The 27,627-nt window shown below is 38.7% G+C and overlaps 1 protein-coding gene across 6 annotated transcripts; it reads left to right on the forward strand.

The window, feature by feature from the left end:
• Positions 1-26,941, forward strand: stat6 (signal transducer and activator of transcription 6, interleukin-4 induced). 6 transcript variants are annotated; one of them, XM_044209640.1, is made up of 22 exons: positions 1-289; positions 7,474-7,526; positions 7,745-7,890; positions 8,128-8,272; positions 8,812-8,892; positions 10,122-10,305; positions 14,433-14,533; positions 14,948-15,096; positions 16,245-16,361; positions 16,566-16,733; positions 17,524-17,611; positions 17,693-17,815; positions 18,127-18,219; positions 20,841-21,044; positions 21,129-21,223; positions 21,319-21,452; positions 22,775-22,924; positions 23,028-23,088; positions 23,180-23,230; positions 24,581-24,625; positions 25,217-25,333; positions 25,432-26,941. In XM_044209640.1, exons 1-22 carry the CDS (start codon positions 121-123, stop codon positions 25,490-25,492), a joined length of 2,535 nt encoding a protein of 844 aa, XP_044065575.1. In that variant the 5' UTR covers positions 1-120; the 3' UTR covers positions 25,493-26,941. The 6 variants fall into 6 exon arrangements, with proteins under 6 accessions (XP_044065575.1, XP_044065576.1, XP_044065580.1 ...); XM_044209642.1 differs by lacking the exon at positions 1-289 and adding an exon at positions 296-908; XM_044209641.1 differs by lacking the exon at positions 24,581-24,625.
• Positions 26,942-27,627: the final 686 nt, after the last annotated feature.

Raw genomic sequence — 27,627 nt, forward strand, 5'->3', positions numbered from 1 at the left:
AAAACTAAAGAGCACAGACTATTATCTTAACAATTCGAGGTCACAGAAAGGTAAAATCCTAAGAATTATAATGAACAGTGTAGGCCTGATGATTTCCCGTCAGTGGGTGCCGTTGGGTAGATGTCCGACTTGAAGATACTGCCATCTGCAGATAGGGTATCACGTGTCTCAGTAGAGTCTTACTGGAAGTTACAGTTTCTGGAAATGACACAACAGCTACTCCGCCTACGTCTCGTCCTGTGGAAGTTTACCAAGCCCATTACACTCAGCTATAGTTTCTGTTTTAAAGGTAGTAGATAAATGCCTACCATATGTATTCTCTGTTTATGCTTATTCTCTCTCTCAAAGGCTGCAGGATGCATGCGTTCATCGCTGTGGAATCCTTCCAGTACTAACAAAACAGACAGCTGTAATCTACATACAAATATAAGCCCAAGACCAGACAAGGACCACATTTGGAAATGTTGAACCAACCTCCGAAATGCACAGTATCTATTCGTCATCATATTGCTAAACAGCAGCCCTGATGTGTCTGGACTAGTCGACATTGCTCGGTCATGTGTGAAGTTGAACTGGAACGTGAGGGCAGGAAATTAAGCGCGCTCCTCCGGTAGTGGCACATCGTGCTTAACAGGGAAGTAAGCCTAACCTACTTTCTACGTTGTTAAAAGTTGTCCGTGGCCTGTGAGAAGTGCTCGGCGCTCAAAGTTGATTTCTCCTCGGTTGAAACGACGGTAACGTTAATTGTCCACCTTTTAAGGGGCAACGTCAGCGTTAAATTGAGTGATGGAGGCAGGAAATGTTCGGTAGGATATTCGGACTGGCGGAGTACTTATGAGACAGAGGAGGAAGAAGGGAGACGGACTATAGCGTCTTTTCAATGTCATATAATCTATATTTAACTGAAGGTAAGTGGTATTGTTGTTTGTTTTATTGTACGGATATTTATCTGTTAAAAACTAGGGCCTGTTGCTTGTGAGGCCTAGTAAAGTTGTAAGAACCGTGCGTATAGTCTGCGTCTCTGTCATGTTTTGGTTACACGTACACACACACACACACACACACACACACACACACACAAAAACCCTCCAGGCTGTTGCAGGATGTGTATGTGGGCCTGAAATACAGCCTCATATTCTACGTTTCTGCAAACCTTAAAAGTGATTGCGTCCAGTTTATTTTCACTTTCACCAGATAAAAAGAGGCTCCAATTGTGCTTTTAATCATTTTCTTGTATTTCACGATGTGTGGAAAGGAATTATGTAATGATCAAGGCAGCAAGAATATCATTTTTAATCAACTCTGATCCCTCCCTTCATGCTCTGTGCCTAAATAAGCACATTTGTTTTATCTCCTGCTGTGTTGTTCCTAGAAATCATGGACAGCTTAATGCTGTTTATGTGACATTAACCCCAATATTGATGGAATATATTAGATTTGAACATTGGTAGTAATACAGTTCATATCACATCCTAGTATTAGCTCCCCAAATAACATGCAATGAATAGATATAATATCCCAGGCAAACACTAAAGCAGCTGCTTGCACTTCAGTTCCCACTTTGTCATTCAGTATTATGCTGATGAAATTATTGGTAAAGTGTCTAGCTGCATTGAACTCCAATGTGAAAGTGTAACTAACTTTGTGAGACTGTGATTAATGTGATTAACCTGCATGCACAGGTGAGGTGTTTCTACCAGTAACACGTGACGAAGGGCAAGTTAGGGCAGCGTTCCCTGTGTGTGTGTGTGTGTGTGTGTGTGTGTGTGTGTGTGTGTGTGTGTGTGAGCAAGTGTTCAGAATCTCAGTTATGAAACCCATCCAGGTTTCAAAGAGCCAACAGAGAAACGTCAGACACATGTGCAACTCTGTTGAATTCATCCTGGCCACCAGAGGCAGTGCCTGACAGTGGATAGCTATTACCAACAAGGTGGGGCAAATCATGACTCACCTCAGTGAGAACAGCAGCTGCTTCCACAGCACGAGAGTGTAAGTGTTGACATAAAACCTCAAAAAAATCTGTAGGCTACACAAGCCAGTGTGGCAATAGAGACACTCCTAGGGGACAGATGAACAGAGTCTGCCATGAAAAAGAGCCATGTGACAAAACACTAATCCGAGTGCTTACTATACATACTGTACAATAATAGCTCATATTGAACAACCACAGCTAGTTTCCTATCGACTCAGCGGTCGTTGAAGACTGTGCTGTACCTCCCACACACGATGAAAGAGAAATTGGGGAGTCTCTCTCTTTCTCAAATCAAATCAGATCAAATAGCTTGATTGGTATGAATGTTGAGCCTACAAATGACAAGACGAGTGTATATTCATAAAAATCTACAATATAACCTGAGAGCCATATTCACATAGAGCTTAAGGAAACAACCGTGTTGATAATTCTGGTCTCCGAGGTTTTCCCATTTGTTTCCCTCCTCTGTTGCCCTTCTGAGGTTTCTCCCTTTTTAAATCACATTAAATGTTTTTTTGGGGGATTTTTTCCATATTTGACTCAAAGGTCTAAGGATAGAGGGTGTTGTATGTTGTACAGATTGTAAAGCCCTTTGAGGCAGTTTTTTGATTTTGGGCTATAAAAGAGAAGAAAGCTGACTTGACACACATTTTTTTACTGTGCATGAGAGCATTTTAGGTGATCTCACCCAAAATTTAGAGACGTTAAGTGTCACTTATCTGATGGAGGATGTTTAGGCATCTGTCTTGAAAGATTTGGTCTTTCAGGTCAGTAAACTGGTGCTTTCTGTAAGGAGGGGAATCAGATTGCAGTGAGAGCACAGCCTGTTGTCTGTTGGCAAGTTTTCAAAGACAAGATTTTGAAGCTCATTGTTAGCTGTAGAAGTGAGAAAGGCTGCCTGAGTCAAAGAACAATCTGTTTTTTGTTGTGTGCCAGTGCCCTTTGGTGCTCCTTGATGCTGCTTAGTAATATTAGAAGGTTTTAAAGGTGTGTTTCTGAATGGTGATTATTAGGAATTGGCCTGGTAGTGTGTGCTTTCCTCTGTCGTCTGACGGTTTCAGTGGTAGTCATCTGGACACTGTTTTCAGAATCAAGACGTTTCGGCTTCCATCTGGAAGTCATTCACAATTGTTAAAAAATGGAACGGGAACTCAGAAATTTAAGCTACTCTGTGTTACATAAGCCCTGCCCTCAGGTAGAGTCTACCTGAGTATCATGAGATACTCAGGTAGACTCCTTCCTTTGAGGTAAATAACCTTTCCTACGATAGAACACTCCTGGGCAAATGAGGGACTACACCGTCCTGCTTTCCTCTGTAATAATCTGACTTTTGCTTTGATCTCAATAATTGAGTTAGGGTTGCAACTAATAACTATTTTCATTATTAAGTAATCTGATGATTGTTGTTGGTTTTATTTATTTTTTTGGATCAATCTAATAATCCCTTGTTCTATAAAATGTCAGAGAAATAGTGAAAAATGCTCATGAGAAGTTCCCAGAGCTCAAAGTGATGTCTTCAAATTGCTTGTTTTGATAAACCAACCATCCGCAATCTAAAGGTATTCCATGTCCTAATATACAAGACTAATCGTTTCAGCTCTAAATTGAATCATTTGTTGCATAAATTCTTTGTCATATGTGATAGTAAACTGAATATATTTGGGGTTTGGACTGTTGGAGAAACCATGTAATTTGAAGACATCACCTTTTGCTCTTGGTGATATTTTTCTTTTCTAATATTCTGCAGAATAAATGATTGATTGACGAGAGAAAATAATTGGCAGATGAATTGATCATGAAAATAATTGTTAGTTGCAGATAATTTTTGATGATTGTCAGTGAAGAGAGGTTTCTGTCTATAATGTGACAGGTAGTGTGAGGGTGGGCTCGTAGAAAGTGAAGGTATTGGAAATTCATTCCCTTCAACTAGGGCAATGTATTGTTTATCCTCTATTACTGTAGTCATATAATGGGACTTACTAACTTATAAAACAAACATATTTTGTTTTATGAGTTAAGAATTCAAAACAATCCCACAACAATCGTCAAATTCCCCCACATTGATTTCTGAGAATGCCAGTGGAAAATTACCAGTACTGGTTTGACTTCCCATTATGCAGTGACATCAAACTATACAAGCTGACATTTGATTTTCCATACCTTAACAGATATTATCATATGTAGTGATATGAATTGAATGTCATCTGATTATCATGCTTTATTTTTCACTCTAATCTTCACCAGACATTTAGCTGGTGAGAACATCTGTTTCTTCCAGACATATTAAGAGCCTGCTGAAGATGTAAGGTCTCTCTTTTTATTACTCAATTAAAGCCTTCAGAGACAAATTCATGATTTTGGGCTATATATATAAAACTGACCTGACTTGACTCTATTTGTTAGGGGCAGTGCACATTGATATTTTTCAAGAAATTTAATTTTTCACTCACCAGCTGCATAGCGGACCTACATCTGTCGTGCCTGCTTAAAATATCTGTCACAATTTTTTTTGTTTGGATCCAAATAATGTAGTCACACACATAAATCCTCCTACTCCCAAAATCAGGGTCAAAACTTTCACATCCTCTTTTAAATGATTATGTACCTTTAACATTGTTCCATACCAAATCAAAACCTTGTACCCAATTATAGCTTGAATTGGAAACTCTCCTGATCTGCCGCCAAAATCTATAAATACTTCACTTGACATTTAACTTGTTTTAGGCATCATTGTAGAAACAAACAGGATAGATGGGGAGAGGGAGAGGAATGACGTTGCCTGAGTTGAACTGGAGTTGCTGCAGTTACGTGGTCTACGTGGGTGTGTGAGGCCAGCCAGCAGGGAAGGAGGAAACTTGCATGGCTTGTAATGTCTGAATGATTCCCACCAGGGATGTTTCTGGCAGGGGAGAAAGACTCCCAGGCTTTACTGTACACAAGGGAGATGTACATATGGGAAAAGTGGGAGAAGCTTTGTGCACCACAGAGACTCGATTGACCTGGTGGTTTATATTGAACACATCTGAGGTGTTGTCGCAATACATAAGAATATCCTAAAATCTGCGTGTTTGAGCACTAAATGCGCAAAGTCTCAGTACATTATATAGTGCAGCTTCTGACAATGTTTCACCCATCGTACCCTATCCCTGCTGCAAGAGGCGGCACGACTGCCGTGGTTGACTTTATTCATTGGTTGGCAGGGCAACCTTTGTGTAGCCATCATGACAGGCTTGTGGATCAAAATCAGAGTATTTTGTTGAGGCAGTGGTGCAGTTTTCCTCACTTAATATGCCCAAATGTTTGGCTCTAAGATTGCAGGGCTGAAGGATCAAATACTTGTTAATCTCACTGGGTAGTCAGCCAACATTAGAGATGACTATTCAACACAATGTAACTAAGCAACCAGTGTAGCTATTTAAACACTGGCTAGAGCAGAGAGCTTCAGTGCTCTAAATTTGGTTATTAACTGTTGCATAAAAGTATGGCCCAAACAGACCAGAACAACCCAAATATGCAAGCGTGAAACTGTCCAACTTTGTGGTTATAAAGCAGATTGCTGCTACTTGTTGTTTTGAAGCCAATCCAGGGGAACAACCGAAACAGGATCAGATACACTGATACAACAGGTTTACAATCCAGGCTATGGTATTTTTCCTCTTACTGTGGTAGTTTACTGTTGAACCCTGTCTGCTTCAGTTAAATCTGGCCATAGCGGTTTTAATGTTAACATGTTGATATTATCTGTAGAAATACAGTGTTTTCCTGTTATACTTTATATAGCCCTGGTTAAATTAAAATGTTTTCAGCTCATTTAAGCATATTAAATTGAACCTAGCATTAATTCAGGCAGAGCGATGAAGTTGGGCTAGTTTTTTATACAGATTAATTACATAGATATAACATTTTAATTAGTGAGCTTTAGAGGTGCTGGTAGCAGGATTTTGTTACCTTTGGATTTAGCCAGGACTTTTTTCCTCCTGCTTCCAGTGTTTATGCTAAGATAAGCCAACCATTTCCTGGCTCTAGCTTCATATTTAGTATAAAGACATGAGAGTGGCATCGATCTTCTCATCTAACTCTCAGCAAGAAAGCAAATATGCATATTTTCTTCTAAAGCACAGTGAGTAGCCTTCAAATTGGACTGGACAAGAATTGCTTGATTCACACATGGCATGAAAAAAAAAATCCAAAAAGTATTACACATTACACAACAGCTATAAAACATTGCTCAATGTCGTGTATTAGATATCATGACTCACTTTAAGGATTTTCTTGTTTATTAATGTTGCTCTCTTCTCACCTTTCAAAAACATAGTGCTTAAAATGAAGATACTTTGTAATGTATCTGTTGTGTAATTACGTCAACATGAGCACAAACTCAGATCAAGAATGATACAGGAAACCACTTTCAATTTACATAATGACAAACAGTCAGACTACAGAGAGATATTCAAGCTTTCAGATACAACAAAGGATAAAAAGGATAATCAAGTAACTGGTGGAAGGTTTTACACCTTCAGAAGTATAGGGAGAGAGATTAATGGTTTGACCTTCACATTACCACAAACATGGTAAAATGAAGTCTTAAAACACAGAGTTTTTATACTATGTGGTTCTCCCCACACGTGTGAAGCTGATAAAGCTCACAGGATATACTTGCTTGTTGCCAGCAACATATTGAAGACATCTATCTCTGTCTCTCTACAGCTGTGGTGTACACGTTTTCCATATGGTTGTTTGACCTACATGCAGTAGTTTTGGACTCTAATCTGTTTGTCTTACTGTCAGTAAATGATCAAATCCAGTGAAAACACCAAAACCAAGAATGAGTTGATCCTACTAACAAGTGTTGTCTGTGTATCCAAAGCCTGATATAGCTTATTACTCTGTGCCATAGACCTCCATTGATCTCCAAAAAAAGTGAAAAACATGTAAATGAACTGCACAGTTTCATGTTCCTTCGTTAGGATGAACATGGGCACTGTAGTTTATTTTCAATAAATCCCACATAGGCCATCCTGGTGCCATAAATACTGACTTGCAGACCAAATGTATATTATTCTGCGGCTGAAAATAATCTTTAAAAACTCTCCTATTTGAGAAATACTTTTTTTATCTCCTTAACTTCCAGTTGTTTTAATTTCCCCTTTTAAATTTCTTCAAGGTTGGAAAACTGATCTTATTACAGTCCATCTGACAGTATCACATATATTCTGTATCAGCTTGTTCCAACTTGAATCTATGGTGTTTTTACAATGAGTGAAATATTTAAACCCAAGACTCCATGTTATTTTATGGCTACATCATTCCATCAAATGGAAATACTCTTCTTGTTCATCATTTTATGCACATTTTTCAATATTCATACTGACATATTTGGTATTTCTGGAGACTTTGGGACCTCCACTAAAATATATAACAAAGTTTGAACAATGTTTGGCTGCACAGTATGAATTTGTACTCATTGTTGAGATAAAAATTATTATTTTTTTTTTTTAAAGATTTACATCATCGGGAGGAACAAATGTCCATGGGCCTGAGTGCCACAAACAGGGTAGGGAAGTGGGAAATTCTAGACAGACTGAATTATGCACTGTTGGTTTTGGTCTTTTCATGGGATTTGTTGATAATATGAAACATACAGAATAACACCTTTCTTATTTTTTAATGATGTTTGATCAAAAAATATGTCCTGTTTGGTTCCACTGTTAATTAGAAATGTAGTAAAATTGAATACTCATACATAATGTCCTTTTACTCTGACTTGTGTAGCCCTGTTTGATCATGGCCCAGTGGATACACATGTCCCAGATGATACAGTGCCTGTCTGATGAGACTGTCAACAACCTCTATCCCCCATCGGCTTTCCCCATTGAAGTCAGACATTTTTTAGCTGAATGGATTGAGAGTCAAAGATGGTATGACACAAACACATGTGCACACTCATACTATACATACACATACATGTACACACAAACAGTTACACAGATGTGCTTGCATATATACAGCATATACATGCATATTCTTATTGCATATTGTCTGTGGCCATGTGTGTCTGGATCTACTGTATATACATGTGTGTATGTTTACATGCACATACTGTATATGCATGTGCATGGATCTGTGTGTGTGCGTGTGTGTGTGTGTGCTCACAGGGACGACTTTGTGCTGGAAAAGGTGGAGCAGGAGAGCCAGGCTCAGGCTCTGTTGGACCAAACCATCAGCATGCTGCAATCGATTGCTCAGCAGAATGCCAATGTGGTAGACCGGATGAAGCTGATGCAGATCAGCAGGAACATGGTAGGGTGACTGTGTCACTCAGTAGCTCCAAGAAATGGATTTAGCTTCCTCCTTGAATGGTTTCAATAAGACAGTGTCACTCTGCCGGCTGTTTGCAGTTGAGGTTACATTTTCTTCAAGCCGTTATGTATAATTCCAAGAAACTGCCACTGATTGCAGCAGGTTTGAGTGACTGAGCGCAGTGACAAAACCAAAGACAGGAAGATGGTGTTTTCATATGCAGGAAAATATTGTGTTTTTCATGAGTAATGTAAGTCATTCGTGGGGCTGTGGAGAGGTTGAGAAGTGCCCACAACGTTTTTTAAGTACTTGATGACTTAATTACTGACTACAAAATACAATTCTTAGGAATTCATAATAACCGCAGATGCTTCTTTGAATATGTTTGTGCCAACCTGCTACAACATAAATACAGGCAAGTTGCCACTAGAAATGTATGATCTATGACATTAGTTGAATAAACTGCTGTATACTAGTATCTCCACAGTTGTATTATGGACTGTTTTTGAGATTTGATAAGACATGTGTTTGCTTTACAGGCCATGTTTCAGCAGCAGCCTCTACAGTTTGTAGTGATGGTCAGGGACATCCTCAGGAAGGAGAGGGTTCTGCTTGGCACAGTAAGTGTACCAAATACTGTTGGTATTTAGTTTAACTACAGCCCTCACCCTAATAAGCTATCTGATCATTTTGCCTGGTGAGGCGTGATCTGAGTGTCGACTATAGGTGACGAAGAATTGCCTTCTGAAACTACAAGTAGATTATCATTACAAATAGGTAGACACACAGGAAAAAGGCATAACTAGCAAACGTCTCATACTAAAGGACTATAACAGTGGTTTTGCGATACAAATTGTGTATACTTAGCGATTGGAAGACATTTTTCAAGGAAAACGTTACATGTGTAGATTGATTTCCTAACTTGTAGGTAGCCATTGGTTTTGGTTAGTTTCAGACAGTAGTCCATGAAAACAAACTTGCCCAGTGTCAAAATTTGCCTGAGAAACTTTTAGCTTTTTAATTAAAGTATGCAGTTAACAGACACCAGTTTGAAATCACAACCCCGAACACACAGACATGATACACATATTATTAAGGATATCATTATCTTAGATGTCCATTGCGAATAAACGTCCATACATCCACTTAGAAATCATAGAAAAAAGAGGCTCCTAATGACTCCAGAACTTGCCTAAGAATCATCACATTTTTAAGTTTTCTTCAGTATCAAAGTAATCCAGTGATAGTTGTCTGTACATCCATGGGTACATTGCAAACAGGAACTGCTAATAGCTGATTCGGCATACTTTTATTGGTGCCAGTTTGGCAAAATGTATTCAAATATAGGCAAAAACCAGAGACCAGAGCTAACTAACTGACTCCATGGCAACATTATACTTTCTGTTTATATCCCCCAAATCCCCCAAAGTATGGGAACTCTAGTTCCAAAACTTAGAGCATGATTATCCCCCAAATTGAAGAAAGACAAAGAATAATAATTGAACTTACAAAATTGGTTGGGGGGGTGCAGTTGTTTCAATTTTGTCTGAGGGGGGCCCACAGTGTCAGACTTTGAAAACCCCTAATCATTATTTGTGTCGTATTAGTCTTTCTTTTTTTTTTTAAACAATGTATTGCTTAAACTATTTCTTTTGGCAGTGTGGGCTTACATTAGGCATTTTAAGGTTTTAAATTGATTTGGTTTGACTTCTCAGGGAGAAATAAGTTAATCTGTTTTCTAGATAATTTCCACTATTAATTTACTTTTAATAGTGGAAGTAATGTGTGAAACGGTTCTGACCCCAGCACCAGTACTGTAAGTGTATTAAGTGCTATTCCATGTCTGTAGTCCCCTCAGATACCCAACCCACCACAGTACCAACAGTACCCGAGTAGAGAGTCTTCATTCCCCAACATGCAGGATGTAGACCACCTGGTTCTGAAGGTGCTTGAGGTCCAGGACATCCGACAAAAGATGCACCAGCTGCAAGAAGAGCTCAACTGGGAGAGGCAGAACTATGAGGGTTTACAAGGTGAGAGATACACACACACAAATGAACACACACAAACACAAGGTAGACTGAATACAGCAACACCCTGCTTCATGTTCACATACCTAAGATACAATGAACAGCCACACCAACTAAGTGCCAATAAGCTCTAGTGATGCAACTGGAGCTTACGTTAAGTACCATAACACAGAAACTGAAATTGGAGTAAACTTATTTTCGTTCCTCTTTTTCAAGATTAATTCATGACTTCATTTTATTTTCAGTTTAGTTTTCTGAGCTTTTTCAACCATTTAAATTATGATTTTTTTTTTTATATTTCCGCATGACTAGATAAAATCACTCTTGCCTTGGAGCGCAAAGCATGCAAAAAACGTTTTTGCCCATTCTTCTTTTCAAGGCTAAAAAAATATTTAGATGGCGCATCCATTTGTTCATCCATTAATACTTAAAAAACGAGAACGAACCAGAGCTCCTTGTGTTTTCAACCCGAGTAGATCTGCTAGCTGGGTTTTCTTGTATGAGATCATCTCTGTGTAATTTTGATTACTTGTTGAATCAGCTAAACTCTGTAATTTCATTATCTCTGCCTCCAAGGCCTTCATAGAACTATTTAACTCTTTGGTGACATTGCTGGTGTACTGTTGACAAAATTCGTAGAAAAGGTTTCAATCGTAGTCATCTGGACATTTTTTCAGAATCCAGACGTTTCGGCTCCCATCCGGAAGTCATTCTCAATAGTGAAAAATGGTCTGAGAACTCAGAAATTTAAGCTACTTCTGGATGGGAGCCGAAACGTCTTGATTCTGAAAACAGTGTCCAGATGACTACGATTGAAACCTTTTCTACGATGGACTACACCATCTTATGTTGACAAAATTGTTTTATTTGGACCTTTCCAAAATCCCACCATTGCTGTAAGTCTTGAAATTAATCTTTTTTTTTTTTTTTTTAAACTGTTCCCAAAATACTTTAAATGCATCCTTAAAATCCTTACTACACAATAAGTTAGTATTGAAATGCCAGTATGCACTATGTGGTTTAATTTGATTTAAAAAGAAAAAGCCCAATACCATATGATGATCAGAAAAACTGACCGGTGAAATGACACAACTTTTAAAAATACCCAACTGATGTTTAAAACCATAAAAACGGTCTAATCTAAGAAGAGATAGAACATTGTCACGAACATGAGCCCAAGTATACTGTCTCTGTCCGTCGTGAAAATGCCTCCAAACATCACATAAATCATTCACATTTATCATCTTAATGAGATGGTCACGTGACGGCATATGGAGCTCAATATGATTTCTGTCAATATTATTTTCCGCACAATTAAAATCTCCTCCTAAAAATAAATATTCTTCAGTACAGCATTTTTGTAACATGGTACTAAGGGCATCTAAAAACACCAATCTTTCCACTGCTGCCGTTGGAGCATAAACACAAACAAAAACATATTTTTCAAAAATAGCTCTTATTTTTAAAATTCTTCCTTTTTTTCTCAACAACTTGATAAGAGACTGGACAAAAACTCTTAGTAAATAAAATACCCACACCTCCTCTAAGTGTGGTGTTGTGACTGAGGACAGAAATACCATCCCACTCCTGCATCCAATCAGCAGCATTTTTAACATCACTGTGTGTTTCTTGGCTAAAAATAACGTCTATTTTTTTCTGTTCAATGACTTCAAACAATTCAGCTTGATTTTACCATTTCTTGCACCATTCACATTTAATGATGCAATACACACTTCAGCCATACTCAAAAATAAAAATAAAGACTATGATTCATATTCGTTGATTTAAGCTTTTTCACCGTCATCATTTAAATCCAAATGGACTTTTCGCACTATTTTCTTTAACCTGTACACCTCTTTGTTTGAAAAACAGTCTTCAGCCATGAAATTCTTTGTTTTTCCCACAACTGTCCTACATCTGGGAAGTACTCATTGACCAAAACCCCTCTCTTGTTCTTTGTTGATTTGACGAACAGTTTAATGTCATCTACATCATAATTGCGTCTGGAACACTCACTTTGTGACAACATAACACTTGAGCCAGATAACTCACTGTCACTCTCTGAATCAATTGAATCAACAACATCTTCAAGATCAAATTTCTTTAACTGTCTAAAATCATTAACTTTATCTGACTTCTTCCTTTTCAAAGGCACTTTAAACAATGCTTGTTCTGAATCAATTTCATTAGGCCTACCGTCAACCTCCCGAACATCCCCCATAACCATTTCTGAATTTCTTTTATTGCTTGACTCACCTTTGTCTCCCTCGTTCTCAACATCTTTAGCACTTTCGATGTTTTCCCCCACTGAAACCAAAGCATCCTTCACAGTCCCAGCGCTCTGAGTTCCATCATGATCGCTCGCCCGCGCCACCGCGCTCTCTGCCCCGGCTGAAACTTCACCGGTCTCACTGGACTCCTCGGCCTCACCGGCCGGCTGCACAGTGCCGTTAGCTGCGCCTTCCGCCGTGGAGAGTGTAACTCTTTTAGACAGTAATGAAAGTGGAAGAACGGGGATAAGAACACCTTCTAAAATAATTCCCCTCTGAACTACTTTGTTTGCTTTTTCTATTGTACTCAAGAAAATTTCAATAGCGCTATTCATCTTTGAGGCAGACAATACATTCTCATGTCCCACAATTTCCCCTACAGCTAAACAGCAACTCTCCATACTCGCTGTCGCCGCCACTTTTACACCGTGATGACGCGTGAGTGAACCCAAACCATGAGCACCTGGAACCGCCATGTCTTCCCCCCCCCCCCAAAAAAACCCGAAAATACTTTCAACCATTCAAAAAAGAAAAAAGATAGAAAAGAAAGAGAAACAACTCAAGCACGAGTCACCACTCACGTCACGCTCACACTCATGCCGCACTCGCTCCCAGTATGCACTCTGAGAGAGAGACAGAGAGAGCATACAGTAGCACAATGCAAAGTCCACATAGGATTTTAAAATAATAATAATGTAATGGTAGTGGTAATATTAATATTAATAAAACAATAATAGTAATAATAATGATATGAATAATAATGCTAAGAATAGTAATAAGACTAATAATAATAGTTGTAGTGTGGTTGTCAAGCAGAAACATGGGAGCAGTAGGAGACACGCAATCATAGATCCAGACTCTGCAGCTCTGAAGGCAGAAATACCTGCTGAAAGCAACAAGAGAGAAGAGAGAGACGAGAAAGCACAAAACTGGGAGAGAGAATATGTCGAGTTAGTAACAAGCATTAATGAGATAAGAATGCATACAGATGGAGAGGGAGAGGAGGAGAGAGGTGTGTCATAGGAAGTCTCCCAGCAGTCTTATAGCAGCATAACTAAGCGATCGTTCAGGACTCACCTGAGCCAGCCCTAACTATAAGCTTTATCAAAGAGGAATGTCTTAAACCTACTCTTAAATGTGAAGATGGTTTCTGCCTCCCGAACCCAAACTGGGACCTGATTCTGTACCTGAGTGCTCTGGCTCCCATTCTACTTTTGGACACTCTAGGATCCACAAGTAACCCTGCATCCTGGGAGCACAGTGTTCTAGTCAGGTAATAAGGTATTATGAGATCTTTAAGATACGATGGTGCCTGACCATTAAGGGCTTTGTAGGTGAGGAGAAGGATTTTAAATTCTATTCTGGATTTTACAGGGAGCCAGTGCAGAGAAGCCGCAGCATTCTGGATCAACTGGAGAGTCTTAAGGGACTTATCCGGGCAGCCTGATAATAAGGAATTGCAATAATCCAGCCTAGAAGTAATAAATGGATGGACTTTGCATAATTTTGAGACAGGATGTGCCTGATTTTTCCAATGTTAAGTAGGTGAAAAAAGGCAGTCCTTGAAGTTTGTTTTATGGATCCCATCCCTAGATGGGAGTTAAAGGACAACTCATGATCAAAGATAACTCTGAGATTCCTTACAGTGGTACTGGAGGCCAGGGCAATGCCATCTAGAGTAACTATGTCTTTAGATCATGTGTCTTGGAGGTGTCTGGGGCCAAGTACAATAACTTCAGTTTTGTCAGAGTTTAACATCAGAAAATTGCAGGTCATCCAGGTTTGTATTGGTTTAAGGAAATGCAGTAGTATCCTGGAGTGAATGATCTCAACATATGATGTTATTTATTGTTTGCACAGGGCCGATTCAACAGAACGGACTGGATCCCGCAAAGTCAGAAGTCCAGAAACTCCAGAACCACATCCAGCAGCTAGAGTACAATGTGAAAGCAATGGCCACGGTGAGCTTGGCAATGTAGTGTAGATTCTGCCAACTCCAGTATGAGAATTTTCAGTTTTTCTTTATCTAATAACATTATTAACTGAATCTCTTGAGTTTTTGTGTTGTCCAGGCAAAATGAACAATTTGACACTTTAAGGTCTGGAAATTTCAGAAAGGTGCATTTTATAAATTTTATAGACTAGAAATAAAACAACTGATACATAAATCATGTGGTCTAACGTTAATTTGAAACAACTTGTAATCTCATGAAAGTTATATCAAAGCTCTCTGTGTCATAATATGCTTTGGTATATATGGAAGTATGTAATATTTCTGTGTTTCTGTGTTTGTGTGCATGATGTTTATTGATATGCACATGCATGCGTTTGCCCATGTGTGTCAGTGTAATGTGTTTGGATGTTGGTTGTTATAGAAGCGTTTCCAGCTGCTGAAGGAGTGTGTGGACTGTCTGGACCAGTGTCAGAGCCGGCTGATCAGCAGGCTCAAGGCGTGGAGGTGGGAGCAGCACAAGGCCACCATCGGACATCCCTTTGATGACAACCTCAACCCACTGCAGACATGGTGAGGTGCACCCCACTCCACTTGTTCTCTTTTGGACTGACTGCCTCTGTGTTGTATTGTTTTTATTCTGTCCTAGTAAAAGCACACATCTAATTAAACATTACATGTAAGCAAGACAACCTTTGACACTTACATGCTTATCTTTAGAGCTATGCTGTAGAGTTGTTTTATTTAAAGGGCAAATTCATAGTAATATACTATTACTAGTTTATAGCTTTTCAAGGGTTCAAATACTCAAATATATTGCACCTCTATAGTCATACCCCAGTAATTAGCTGCATCCCACTTTTAGCCATGCTAGCAGTGTGGCTTTAGAGATGGCAATGTTGGTCTGTCCTTTGGTTGGTCGGTCAGTTGTTCCACCATTTTGGTGCAGACTGAAATAACTCAACAACTAATAGGTGGATTGCCATGAAATTTTGTATAGACATTCATGGTCACCAGTGGTTGAATCATACTGACTGTGATCCCCTGGCTTTTCTTCTAGCACCACCAGCAGGTCAAAGTTTTCACTTATCCTGTGAAATATCTCAAATCTACTCGACGGATTGGCACACAATTTTGTACAGACATTCATGGTCCCTAGAGAATGAATCATACTGACTTTAGTGATGCTCTGACTTTTCTTCTTGCACCACCATGAGGTTGAAATTTGTGCATTGGAGTGAAACGTCTCGACAATTGTTGAATGGATTGCCCCAGGATAAATTGCAATTACTTTGTTGAACCCTTAACTTTGGTTTATGACCAAATACCTGCAAAACTAATGACATTCCCATCAGCCTCAGCTCATGCCTCAGTTAATCCGTAGTAGTGAAATAGTGTAGTGATTAGTCAAATAATTGATTAGTCAATTTGGATAATCAATTATTTTCCACACAAGGAGAAGTTTGCCTTCAGGGCCTTCTGACTCAGTGCATGTTTTTCTGATTGCTGTTAACTAGGATTCCAGGGCCATGAGGCTTATCAGTCTGATAATTCTTTGTTTAAGCTGTTATTATAATAGTTAAGCCATATTCTTTGGTAAACACATCATGTTGTATGAAATTATAAATTATTACATAAACATTTATCTTTTACAGGCTTAGGTATTTGTGTTTTCACTTTCTTTCTTGCTCCCTCATTGTCTTTAATATTTTCTCTGTTAGGTGTGAGCAACTGCTTGGTGTGAACGGGAAGCTCAGACAGGAATTGATGCTGATAGGGGAACCGATCCCAGAGCTCCAGGAAAGGCTAGGACAACTTCTGCAGGTTCTGATTCAAAGGTAGCACAGTCACATTGTTTTCTTTTCTATATATTTAGATATCTTTTTAAATTGGACAACTGTGAGAGATAGTAAATTTATTCAACTATTCAAAAACTTTTCCCTCTCCTTCACTCACAAAGAGCAACATAAATGGCTTACTTTCATACATCTTTTAAAGCAGAAAGCATTTTTTCTCACTCATGTAACTGATGTCTCCTTCAGCTCTCTTGTAGTGGACAAGCAGCCCCCTCAGGTCATCAAGACGCAGTCAAAGTTTTCCACTACTGTGCGATATCTGCTGGGGGAGAAAGTAGCTCCCGGGAAGCCTGTGGTGCTGAAGGCGCAAATCATTAATGAACTGCAGGCCAGGAACCTTGGCAGTGTACCAGGGTGAGTCATATACACAACACAACATAGAGCACTGCACAATGTCAGGGAGGAGGAGAGCAAAAGTGCAAAAGTGCATCGCTAATTGGTTTTCATGGTATCAGTGCTTTTTTTTTTTCTACCTGAAGTACCCTTTGTGGAAAAAAGCACTGTGTTTTTGGATTTGTTCTGTTAATTATTTTGGTTGTACTTTGATTAAAGGTGAAAACCTTAAATTAACTCACAATTTATTCCAACACAATAATTAGGGAATCTGAAATAACTAGATAATGGGATAGCTTTAAGACATACATTTGATTTGGTCATTGAAATTACACCAGCTAGGTGCAAGGGGAAACAGTAAATGCAAGTGTAACTATACAATTCTAGCTGCATTATCCTAAACTATAATTTAATTTTGTAGTGTATTGCTCAAGGTGCGGTGACCTAAGAAGTCTGCTATTTAAACATAAAGGATCCTACTTGGTATTGGTTGTCCAAAGGTGGCTTTTTAATGAGGAGGTTTTTGTTTTGGGAAGATTTAAAGAAAGAAAATGGTCGCTAAGACTCAGCACCCTGTATTTGTAATTATAGAACATTTCTGATACGTAAATTGGATCCTTTGAAATGTATTTGTGAATTTGTGAAACTGTACGTTGTGCTTGGCTTGTAAGCCCAAATTGTCAAAAACGTAAATCAAATCAAATAAAAACAATAAAGGCTAACACTTCAAAATGGGCTCCATTAAGGTACTTACTGTACACTAATTTTATGAAGAAATTGACATTTAAACTCTCTGTTTTGTTACCTGCAGTGATAATGTCGGGGAACTGATCAACAACACAGCCATCCTAGAACACAACACAGCCAGCAAGAGCACATGTGCCACCTTCAGGAATATGGTATGTACTGCTCTAGATTTCTCAGCCTAGATTAGATTATTGTTTAGTGTCTTTAACAAATTGAAACTTTTGCTTTAACAGTCCATCAAGAAGATCAAGAGAGCAGACAGAAAGGGATCAGAGTCTGTGACAGAGGAGAAATTTGCTCTCCTGTTCTCGACAGAGATCACCATCACAGGCTGTGAAACTCCCTACAGGATACAGGTTTGATCCCATCCATTGTTCTGCCTGTTATTTAATGCTCTATACATCCTGTTGCTTAATTAAATGTAATGATTTTGGCCTCATGATAACGATGTTTTTTTCCCTGGATCACATTGCGTTGAACATTGTTTTCTGCCATATCATTCAACAGCACACAAGCTGTGCTAAATTGCTACAGCAATGATACACTGACCTGAAAACTATGTGGTCATACACAGTAGATATCATATTTTGCAATTGTTAAACATTATTTCAATTTTGTTTTCAGTATACATCCATCAACAAACTTAAATTGATGTTATTGATTATAGATGATCTCACTGCCGGTGGTCGTCATTGTCCACGGAAGTCAAGACAACAACGCTCTGGCCACCATCATATGGGACTGTGCTTTTTCTGAAGCAGTAAGTGTCAAATTATTCTTTTGTTTTGCTTTTCCTCTTTCCTCTGCTATTTTTTATGTCCCTTAACTTTTTAGTCTCTGTTATCAATAATGCAGTTTGTCTGTGCTGTTGTGAGCACAGACTATTTAGTCAGCCAACTCATGTGAAATAGATTATTATGTGAATGTAGACGGCGTTAATGTTTGGTGCCTAGGCTCTAACTTCTTAACATCACTCCCTGCAAGGAAACACCAAGCTCAGCACAGCAAGGAGTGGGGAGTGATGATAATAACTTCCCGCCATAGGGGAATGAAGGCTACAGAACCCACAATGCTGGGGTGGAAGTGGGGCTTATGAAATGCAATATGAACAGCAGTAAGAGCAAGTGGCAGTATAGCTTCTAGGTGAGTGGTGTGGCAGCCAGCATGCAGCAAAAGCGTGAGTATAGCACTGACGGCTTAAGTACACCACCATGATGACAAGGGTATGTTGGATAGAGAGGAGTATGCCATATGAGTGCAGTATCGAGTTGACTGCTTGCTCGCAGGGTTCACTTTTTTCATTAAATGAATGACATATACAGGTTCACCTTATAGAGCAGTTGATGTATTTTGCTTTTGGAGGAATTTTCTGTTTGTTGTTTTGATATTACTTTGAATCAAAATAAACTATCTAAACTATAACTCCTTAATAATAGGTTCAATAAGCCAACTAACATAAAATGGTATTGCCCTGTCCATGTGAGTACATTTGGCATCTATAGGCACTTACCTCATCACTTGAGGTATACACCAATCTCAGCACTGCAGACACAACAGAGTGACCATAATAAATTCCTCCCAAACCCACAGTAGGCACAGAGACTGGTGTCAGCTATTAAGTGTAATCTAGCCACTCTGTAGGCTGTGTGGCCATTCACAAACAAAGCATCTTCAACCATTGTGGGGAACATACTATCTGGTGAACTGAGAGGGCTGCATCTTAACACAGATGCAGCAGCAGCAGCAGACTATGACACGTCAGCTATGCAGCAGATAGTCACGGTATTTCCTTACGTAAATTAAAGACACAGTAATTCATGGTGTTTTTTAAACAGGTTTTTAAACATACCTATATTAAACAAAAACATTAAAATACACAGGGAAAATACATGGATGATGTCAGAAAAAAAGTGGAGAAAGATTAACATAGGTATTTCAATAAGGAAAGATCAATTGTAAGTGTATAACAATATTTATTGAGGTTTAAAACAGAGAAAGATTTTGGCAATTAGACTCAATCAATGTGAAGCATCTTCATAAAGCGTAGACCCATATGAACATAGGAGATGGGACAGGATTGAGTCTCCCTGGACATCATAGAGGTTATGGTGATGATGGAGAGGTGGTCTGAAAGACAGAATGACATAATTGCAGTGATATTTAAAGAACATCATCCAGGGACTGATTGGCTCGAGGAACGCAAGTAGAAAGATCATTGGTCGAATACAGTGATGTCAGAATTGTGAATGTAGAGATTTTGATAGCATGGGAAAGGGGAAGTGACAGAAAAAAAAAAACAGGAACAGAACAGACATTCACCCATACAGGAATAAAAGCAGAATGTGAGGGAAAAGATCTTCCTTATTGCTTTCCCCAAAGCTTCGTTAGAATGCGATATGTTTACAGATAATGTTGAATTTGATCATTACAGTATATATTTCACATTTTAGTGCCTAGTGTAAGCATAATTCAGGAAGGTCTGCCACATTTTCTTGAATTTTTCAGAAAGCCACAAAGGACATACCTGAGCTAATCTCTCTTTTTTAGGCATTTTTGCCATTATTTGATGGCAGACAGAATAGAGGCAGACAATAAATGAGGGGAGAGAGAAATTATATGCAATTCCCAGCTGGAATCAAACCAGGCACAATGCAGTTTTGTGGTATGTGCCTTAACTATTAGGCTATCAGGACACCTCGAGCTTCTCTAATTTAAGGTTCCCTTCCTTTCCTTTTCCGTCCCTGAATGTGAATAGGGGGTTGTGGGTTTTTCCAGTTCAATAAAAGTAACTTATGTGCCAGGAGTGCTTGTATCGGCTGTTGAAAAATATCTGACAGAGTTTTGAATATAGCCCTCTAAAAATTGGATGATTTAGAACAGTGCCAAAACATATGAGCAACAGCTAGTCTGGCTCTGTCCAAAGGTAACAAAATCCACCTACCAGCACCTCTAAAGCTCACTAATTAACATATATATATATGTTAACAATATATGTTATATATCGTTTGTGTAATCCCTCAATTCACTGTTTTACGGGGGTTATGTACCGGAGTATTTCTGAGCAGCAAGTCAAGATGTCAAAAAAAAGGCCTATAGACATAAGCTCTGAGGACCTGGACAGGTTTCCTTGTCAACCAAATCAAGTCCAGTGTTGACTGGAAATAGTCTGACGTGGTCTCTAAGAAATACATTTTTTAAATGCCTAACCACCCACTTCACAATATGAACAATTTCTACAATAAACATTTGTGGTGGCTGTGTATTTATACTTTCTTTCTCTTTTTCAGTTCTCAGTTTTAGTTTCTTTTACTCATCCCCTGACATCATTGTAAATGCATATCAGTGTTCTCGCCACATCAGCCTCTTTGTCGTTGTCATCAGGACAGAATGCCGTTCGTGGTGCCGGAGCGCGTGCCCTGGATAATGATGTACAGCACTCTCAACAGTAAATTCACCTCTGAGGTCCAGACACAGCACAATCTGGACCACTACAACCAGCACTTCTTGGCTCAGAAGATATTCGACAAGCCCGACTTTGCTGACGACTTCAGCAACATGATGGTTTCCTGGGCCCAGTTTAATAAGGTACAGGTGTATGTCCTCTCGCACAGACATATAGTACACAGGCTGACATACACTAAAATCTCACAGTGCCCGTCAATCTTACAGGAGGTTCTCCCAGGTCGACCGTTCACTTTCTGGCAGTGGTTTGAGGGAGTGATGGAGCTGACCAAGAAGCACCTGAAGACCTACTGGAGTGAAGGGTGAGGAGACTCCCCTGCTATTTCAGTAGTAAATATTGGCAACCTGCTACAGTCTATTAATAATGACAAGTGTTTGCAATGTTTTGCTCAACTAGGCTGATATTTGGTTTCATTGGGAAGCAGCATCTACACCTGATTCTCAAAGACAGGCCCAACGGGACGTTCTTGCTTCGCTTTAGTGACTCTGAAATCGGAGGCATCACCATTGCATATGTGTCTGCTGCTGACAGTAAGTGTTGGTGTGGCCCCAGTTTGTGTTTGATTGTGTTCAGTAAAATTATTTTCACCTCAAATTCTTCTGTTTCCTGTTTGGACTACGATGATGCTAAGGTACACCCAGAAAACATTGACATGGTGACGAGGGCCATCACACAGTATATCTTTTATATCAGTTATTTTTATGTGAAGGAATTTCAGGACCTCATTTTGATAATTGTAATGCTTTAGCACCCTCCCTCATTTTGCGGGTGGTCCTCCTAAATGAAATGGTCTATTATATTTAGACTCTTGCAATAAATTTGGACATCATTTTTAAACAATTTGTTATGTTGTTGGACTGACATCTATGGAGCCACTGAAAGGTCACGGTGGGATTTTTTTTTCCTGAAATTCTTTTGTGTTCCCTTGCATGAATTTTTGCGTTCCCTCGCAGTACATTTTGCATTTTTTCTGATCCACAGAGAAAGGCTGAGCTGTATTATGATATAGTAGTATGTATTATGTAGTAGAGTGCTGTTGGTTGTGATCACAGCGAGAGTGGCTTCAAGCCGCAAGTCTGTATCATTGCAGCTAGATAGATAACAAGCGGAGCTAGTTAACCTGGCTGCTGAGGCTGATACAGGCTGTAGCTGTGATTATGACTAGAAGCTCCGTAGGTTCAAATTCCATGTGGCTTAACGTTGCTTTCTTGGCTAATATTTATAGGGGCAGTAAAGCATAATCACAGTACAGCTACTGCAGCCATATCCATAACACCATACATTCAACCTCAAATGCAGGTATAGTCTGAGCAATAACCATATCCACAGCCACAGCTTCAACCATCACAGCCAGGTAGAGCAGCTGCAGCTGTGCTCACAGCCTGTGGCTGTATACTGTCAGAGCTCTGCCTTTTGAAAGGAGTAATGAGCAATAAATGCATAATGTAAAATGAGTGTTTCCCAGTATAACTGGACTTGACCAAAACACCAACTGTTCCCACTGTGACCCTTCGGGTGCTCCATGGACATTTTGAAGGCAGGGAGACACTATATTTTTAAGGTTCTTGTTGTATACGCTGTTGTGCATTGTAACTGAATTATTATTACGACAGAGCATTCTTTTTGACCACAATGACTAAAGAGGCTATAATCTACAGATATATATATGTTAAATGTTGATACTTATGTAACTTTTCATAGTGATAGCAGTCTGTTAAGTCCTACAGAGTTAAATAAGGATAAAGTAGTAGTAATAATAATAATGATAACAATAATAATACAGAGAGTCACAGTATGTCACTGAAACTCTCTCTCTGCATGCACTGACACATCAAACATTTTTTTCTCCTAGATGGGGGACAGAAAATCCAGAACATTCAGCCCTTCACTAAGAGAGATCTTGAGATCCGTAGCCTTGGTGACCGCATCCGGGACATCAACCACATAACACACCTGTATCCTGAATTTCCCAAACATGAAGTCTTCAAAAAATTCTACTCAGGTAATGGTCTTCATGCACAGAGTCAGCTTTATGTTCTTAAGTTCAAGTGAGAACAGATAAATAACAGATAAAGTTCTTTTTTCTCTGCTATTGTTTGAAACAGAGCCTCAAGCATCACCCATCGGGGGTTATATCCCTGTGTCTCTCCATACTAAAGTTGGCACGTAAGGAACTATTTTCCAATAAACCATGTCATTTGATGCACTTAAAGTAAAGCCATTGGGAACATGTTTGTGTGTGTGTGTGTGTGTGCAGGGAAGCTGGCTCAACCACAACCCCGACTCCCAGTATGGCACCTCTCTCCGTGTAAGTATCACTTACACTCACATATTTCTCTCTTTGACTTTATTTCCATACCACCAACTCACTTCCTGTCATTCATATTCCCTGGTGCTGTCCTTTACCAGCTAGCTATCAATCCTCTACAACTAGCAGCATTTACGCTGTGTTTATGTCTGCACATTTATGTTTGTCACTGATTGTCACAGTTAAGACAAAAAATGAGGCCCAAAATGGTATTTATATTATTTTATATTATTTGTTATTATGTTTTTTATGTTTGTCAAGCCTAATGCTCCAATACTCTCCTACAAATTATCCTGAAGCAGCCTCAGTGATATATAATATATTCCTCTGTTATGTTTGACGACATCATATTTGTGTGTTTGTTCCAGTGTCTCACCAAAGTTATATAACACTTGTATTAAAGGTTCTGTAAATGAGATTCTGAACATTAATGTAGCAGCAAACAACTATTATATATATAAAGATATAGTGGAGTAATGGCGTCCTGAGCAGAGGACGACGTCACACCCCCTCTGCCTGTGTTGTTATTGCAGCCAGCACTGGCCACATCTGGAATCTCTCTCAATGGGATCAGGCTTTCACTGCGCTGCTGCCACAGAAATCCTCTAAAAATCATTAATGTCTGTCTGCACTTCTTTGGACAAAAACAAATAAACTCGTCTGCCATTGTCATTAGGAGTTGTGACGTTACGTTCGTTCCGCACAACGTGATTGTTGATGCCTTTATTCACTGTGCAAAAGCTCAGAAAATCCCCATTCAGAAAAAATATTGTGTTGCTTTTTTGCAATGTAATATTTACGTTCTGTGTGAAAGTACTCATGACAAAAACAGCAGCTGAAAAAAATATATTGACGTGCGAATTAACCGGATGAAAAAAACGCCCCCTGTGTGTAAAGTCCTTAACGCAGTGAATTAAGGGTTTATTTCAACTAAACCAGAGTTAGTGATTGTTGGAACAGTGGGAACACTAACAAAAAGGGGTTTTGGTGAGTTTTATTTTGTTTCTGTCCAGTTTGAATAAGTGTGTTTTATGATGATCTGTGAGGTAAAATTATTGTTTTTCTCAATGGAGTCTGGTGCGCCCTAGCACCCATTTGTTTTGGTCTGAGATGCTGGTGCTCTAGTGCAACATTTAGTGACAGTGAATGTTGCTTACAGCTCTTTTAAGTGATAATATTCCAATCCAAGTTGACATTTTTTTGACTGCACCTATAAAATCAAATGACACGCACCTTGGGCTCCATTTTATTCACATTTCACTGTAATTCAGCATGAAATACTTGCTATCTTAGAAAACTTTAAAATCTTGACCAAAATTAAAAAGAAAATTTTGGTTTGATGCTTGTCAGTAGGCAATCAGTTTTTGATGATGGATCTGCTAAGGTGTTTAAGAGGTAAAGTCTCCTGTTTAAATATTTCAGTGTTTTGTTTTTAGTAATAGTCTGTAAAGTGTTATATTGCAATAGTTGGTGGTACATTTGTGCTACTTTCATCCATTTTCACTTTATTGGCTTGGACTTTGTTCATGTGTCATATTGTGTACTTACCGTACCTTACATTTAACATTCAACATTCTCATGCAATATCATCTTCCATAAAGTCTCATAAAATAGAAAATACCTGCACAAAGGTAGCTTAAGTTTCTTCTTAATAGCAGAATTATGTTTAACTTAAACAGCAAGTCCAATGTAATTGAGTACTCTCAACTATTGCTGCCTAAAAACAGCACTGTCTGAGGAAAACTCAATGTGATGCATATGTGTTGATACTTTGTCACTTTAAAATGATTTCACAGTTTCTTGACATTACAAGATCATAAATGAGTAAATAATGAGGCCTTTGATTTGTCAATTTCTTACGGCAAAACATGCCAATTTGAGTCCTTTGATGAAGTCACTGAGGAAAGCTTGTATCTCGCTATCTCTGTTATTGGTTATTAATGAGTCTAAGGTTCCTGTTGATAGCACTCATGTTCCTGTTGTTAGGCATCAGTTCCAGCAGCCATTCAGCCCACAAGAGTCGATCACTCAAGACACAATGGAAACTGCACCTACTCCTGTGGAGTTCAGTCCAAACCCTCCTGTTGTCTTCACTGAACACATGTAGGTTTTAATCTTCGTGTCTGTGCATGAAATCCATTGCACTGTTATTTGATTTTTTCCAAAAATAGTTTTACACAGCATATGTTTCTGTCTTCTAGTCCCACAGGTAACAATATGGATCTAGATTTAGACACTTTTCTCCAGACTCTGAGTCATTAGAAGGATTTCCCATCAAAGTTGTTTTTGGAGTGCAAAGCAGACATTGAATGGAGACCGGAGCCAAACTCGTCTGTCTGACCTACACATGAAAAAAGTGGCATTGTTTGTGCAGACTTTCTTCCTTCACTTTCATCATACATCTACAGCTTCATTTACTTTTGAGTAAAAAGTTGTTGGGAGACAAATTTGATTTCTCTGGGACTCAACGTGTTGAGCTGGTGCTACGGAAAAAGCAGGAAATCGTTTTAAGGACAAAGTAAAACTGAGAACAAACCAGAACGAAAAGTCCTTTCATCGCTGTCTGTTGGCCCTCCTAGTTGTGCAATCTCTCTCAAGTGGTGGTAGGTTTGTTGATGTTGATTTCTTTGCTTGTCTGTTTATACTACACTCCATGCATTTTGGAAAATAAGTGATTTACTGTACAGATTACAGTGCATTTCCAACAATGACCCAACATGCATGAAAGCAGACAGTGTGATGCTCATGGAAACATTATCGTAACATGACATCGTCACTCAGCTACCAGAGATTATTTTTGAGGTTATGTTGTTCTCTGTGCTAGTTGCATGTTTTATTATGATGTGGCAAGCATATTTGAAGAGTGTTTTCCTATTGTATATAACCCTTCCTTGTGATTGAAAAGCCTGTCTAAGCCTCAGCTATAGTATGTTATACACTCAGTCTTACAGTATGCATGGTAAATACTTCATAACTCATCCATGGGTCAGTCAGTGTTTGTGAGCCTAACCCATTCTGTGGTATAGTGAGGATTAGGAACATGTAAGGAACAATAAGCTTTTCCATCGCTGTTGACTATGAAATTATGCCACAATGATGGACACCTACAATGTAGCAGATGGCAGAAGTGGTGATGATGATGGTGGTGGGAAATGCCTATATTATATCTGTCTACTCTATTTCCTGTATATGTATGTGTTTTTAAAGCTTCTGTTAGTTAACCTTAGCCAATAATGTTTGGCCTTTTTCTCTTAAGTATGTACAAGTCCTACTAATTGAGCATAAATGTTACTTAACTTACTTATTTTTCTATTTAGATGCCCTAATACACAATGTTTCTGTCGGTGATCAGATCTGTGTCTGTCTTCAGTGTTTGGAGTGATAAAACTGATAAAAATAGCGTATTAAGTGAATAATCAACAGTATATTTCCAAACCATTCTTTCTTGATTTTAGCAGCTTTTATTCGCATCTGAATGTATATCAAAACCAATCTTTCCCATAAACCAACTTAAGGTTTTATGAGAAGCTTTCCATTACCTACTTTCACTGTCAGTGTCGTGCATGTAATAATATAATGGTGGTGTTGGATGTACCATGTTGCATGTAAGTTTGCTGGATGATAACCTAAATCACTTCGAGGCTACTACCACAATCCCTATAATCTTTCAACTGTGACAAATAAAATCTCAGTTTTTGAAATTATCAAAAATATTTTTGTGAATTTATTTACAAGAAATTATTAATCTCCCTTAAGGCAACCTTGACTGATATCACAGCTGTTTGTGGCAAATTTTGAAACACTGCTCATAGAGGAATATGTCCTACAAGCAGTTGCAGACAGATGAATCGCAACTTTCTCTGCCCTGGTGGTATCACAGAAATAACCTCATCTGATATGTGTATGTAAACGCTCACTAGGTTTAGTTCTCGTTAGAGGTGGAAAATGTCATATATGATAACCGTTGTTGTTGCATATATCTAGATCTGCTTCTTCATAGATGCAAATGTAGTTTTGTCCTGTCTGGTACCATCAATTTAAATCCCATATTTGTTTTTACAGTCAGTCTAAAAGAAAACAGACAAAAAAAGGATTGGAAACATAAGAATTTTCGGATTTTTTTGACATATAAAAATAATAAATCAATGGCATTGTGATTGGGAAGGTACCAGAAAGGCTGTCCATTGAATGAAAGCATATTGGTGTATAACATAATTGGCATCACTTCCATAATCCATTAGCCAAAGAGGAGACATTGCATAACTAGCATATTATATTTCCTATCCATCCAGTTTCAACAATCATTAAATGTTTTTTAAAAAAAAGAAAACTTTACACTGTACATCACAAAGCTTTTCCATTAGAACACAAATTCTAATTTCAACATGTCACTAAAA

Source organism: Siniperca chuatsi, linkage group LG10, assembly GCF_020085105.1.
Source record: "Siniperca chuatsi isolate FFG_IHB_CAS linkage group LG10, ASM2008510v1, whole genome shotgun sequence".
NCBI lineage: Eukaryota > Metazoa > Chordata > Actinopteri > Centrarchiformes > Sinipercidae > Siniperca > Siniperca chuatsi.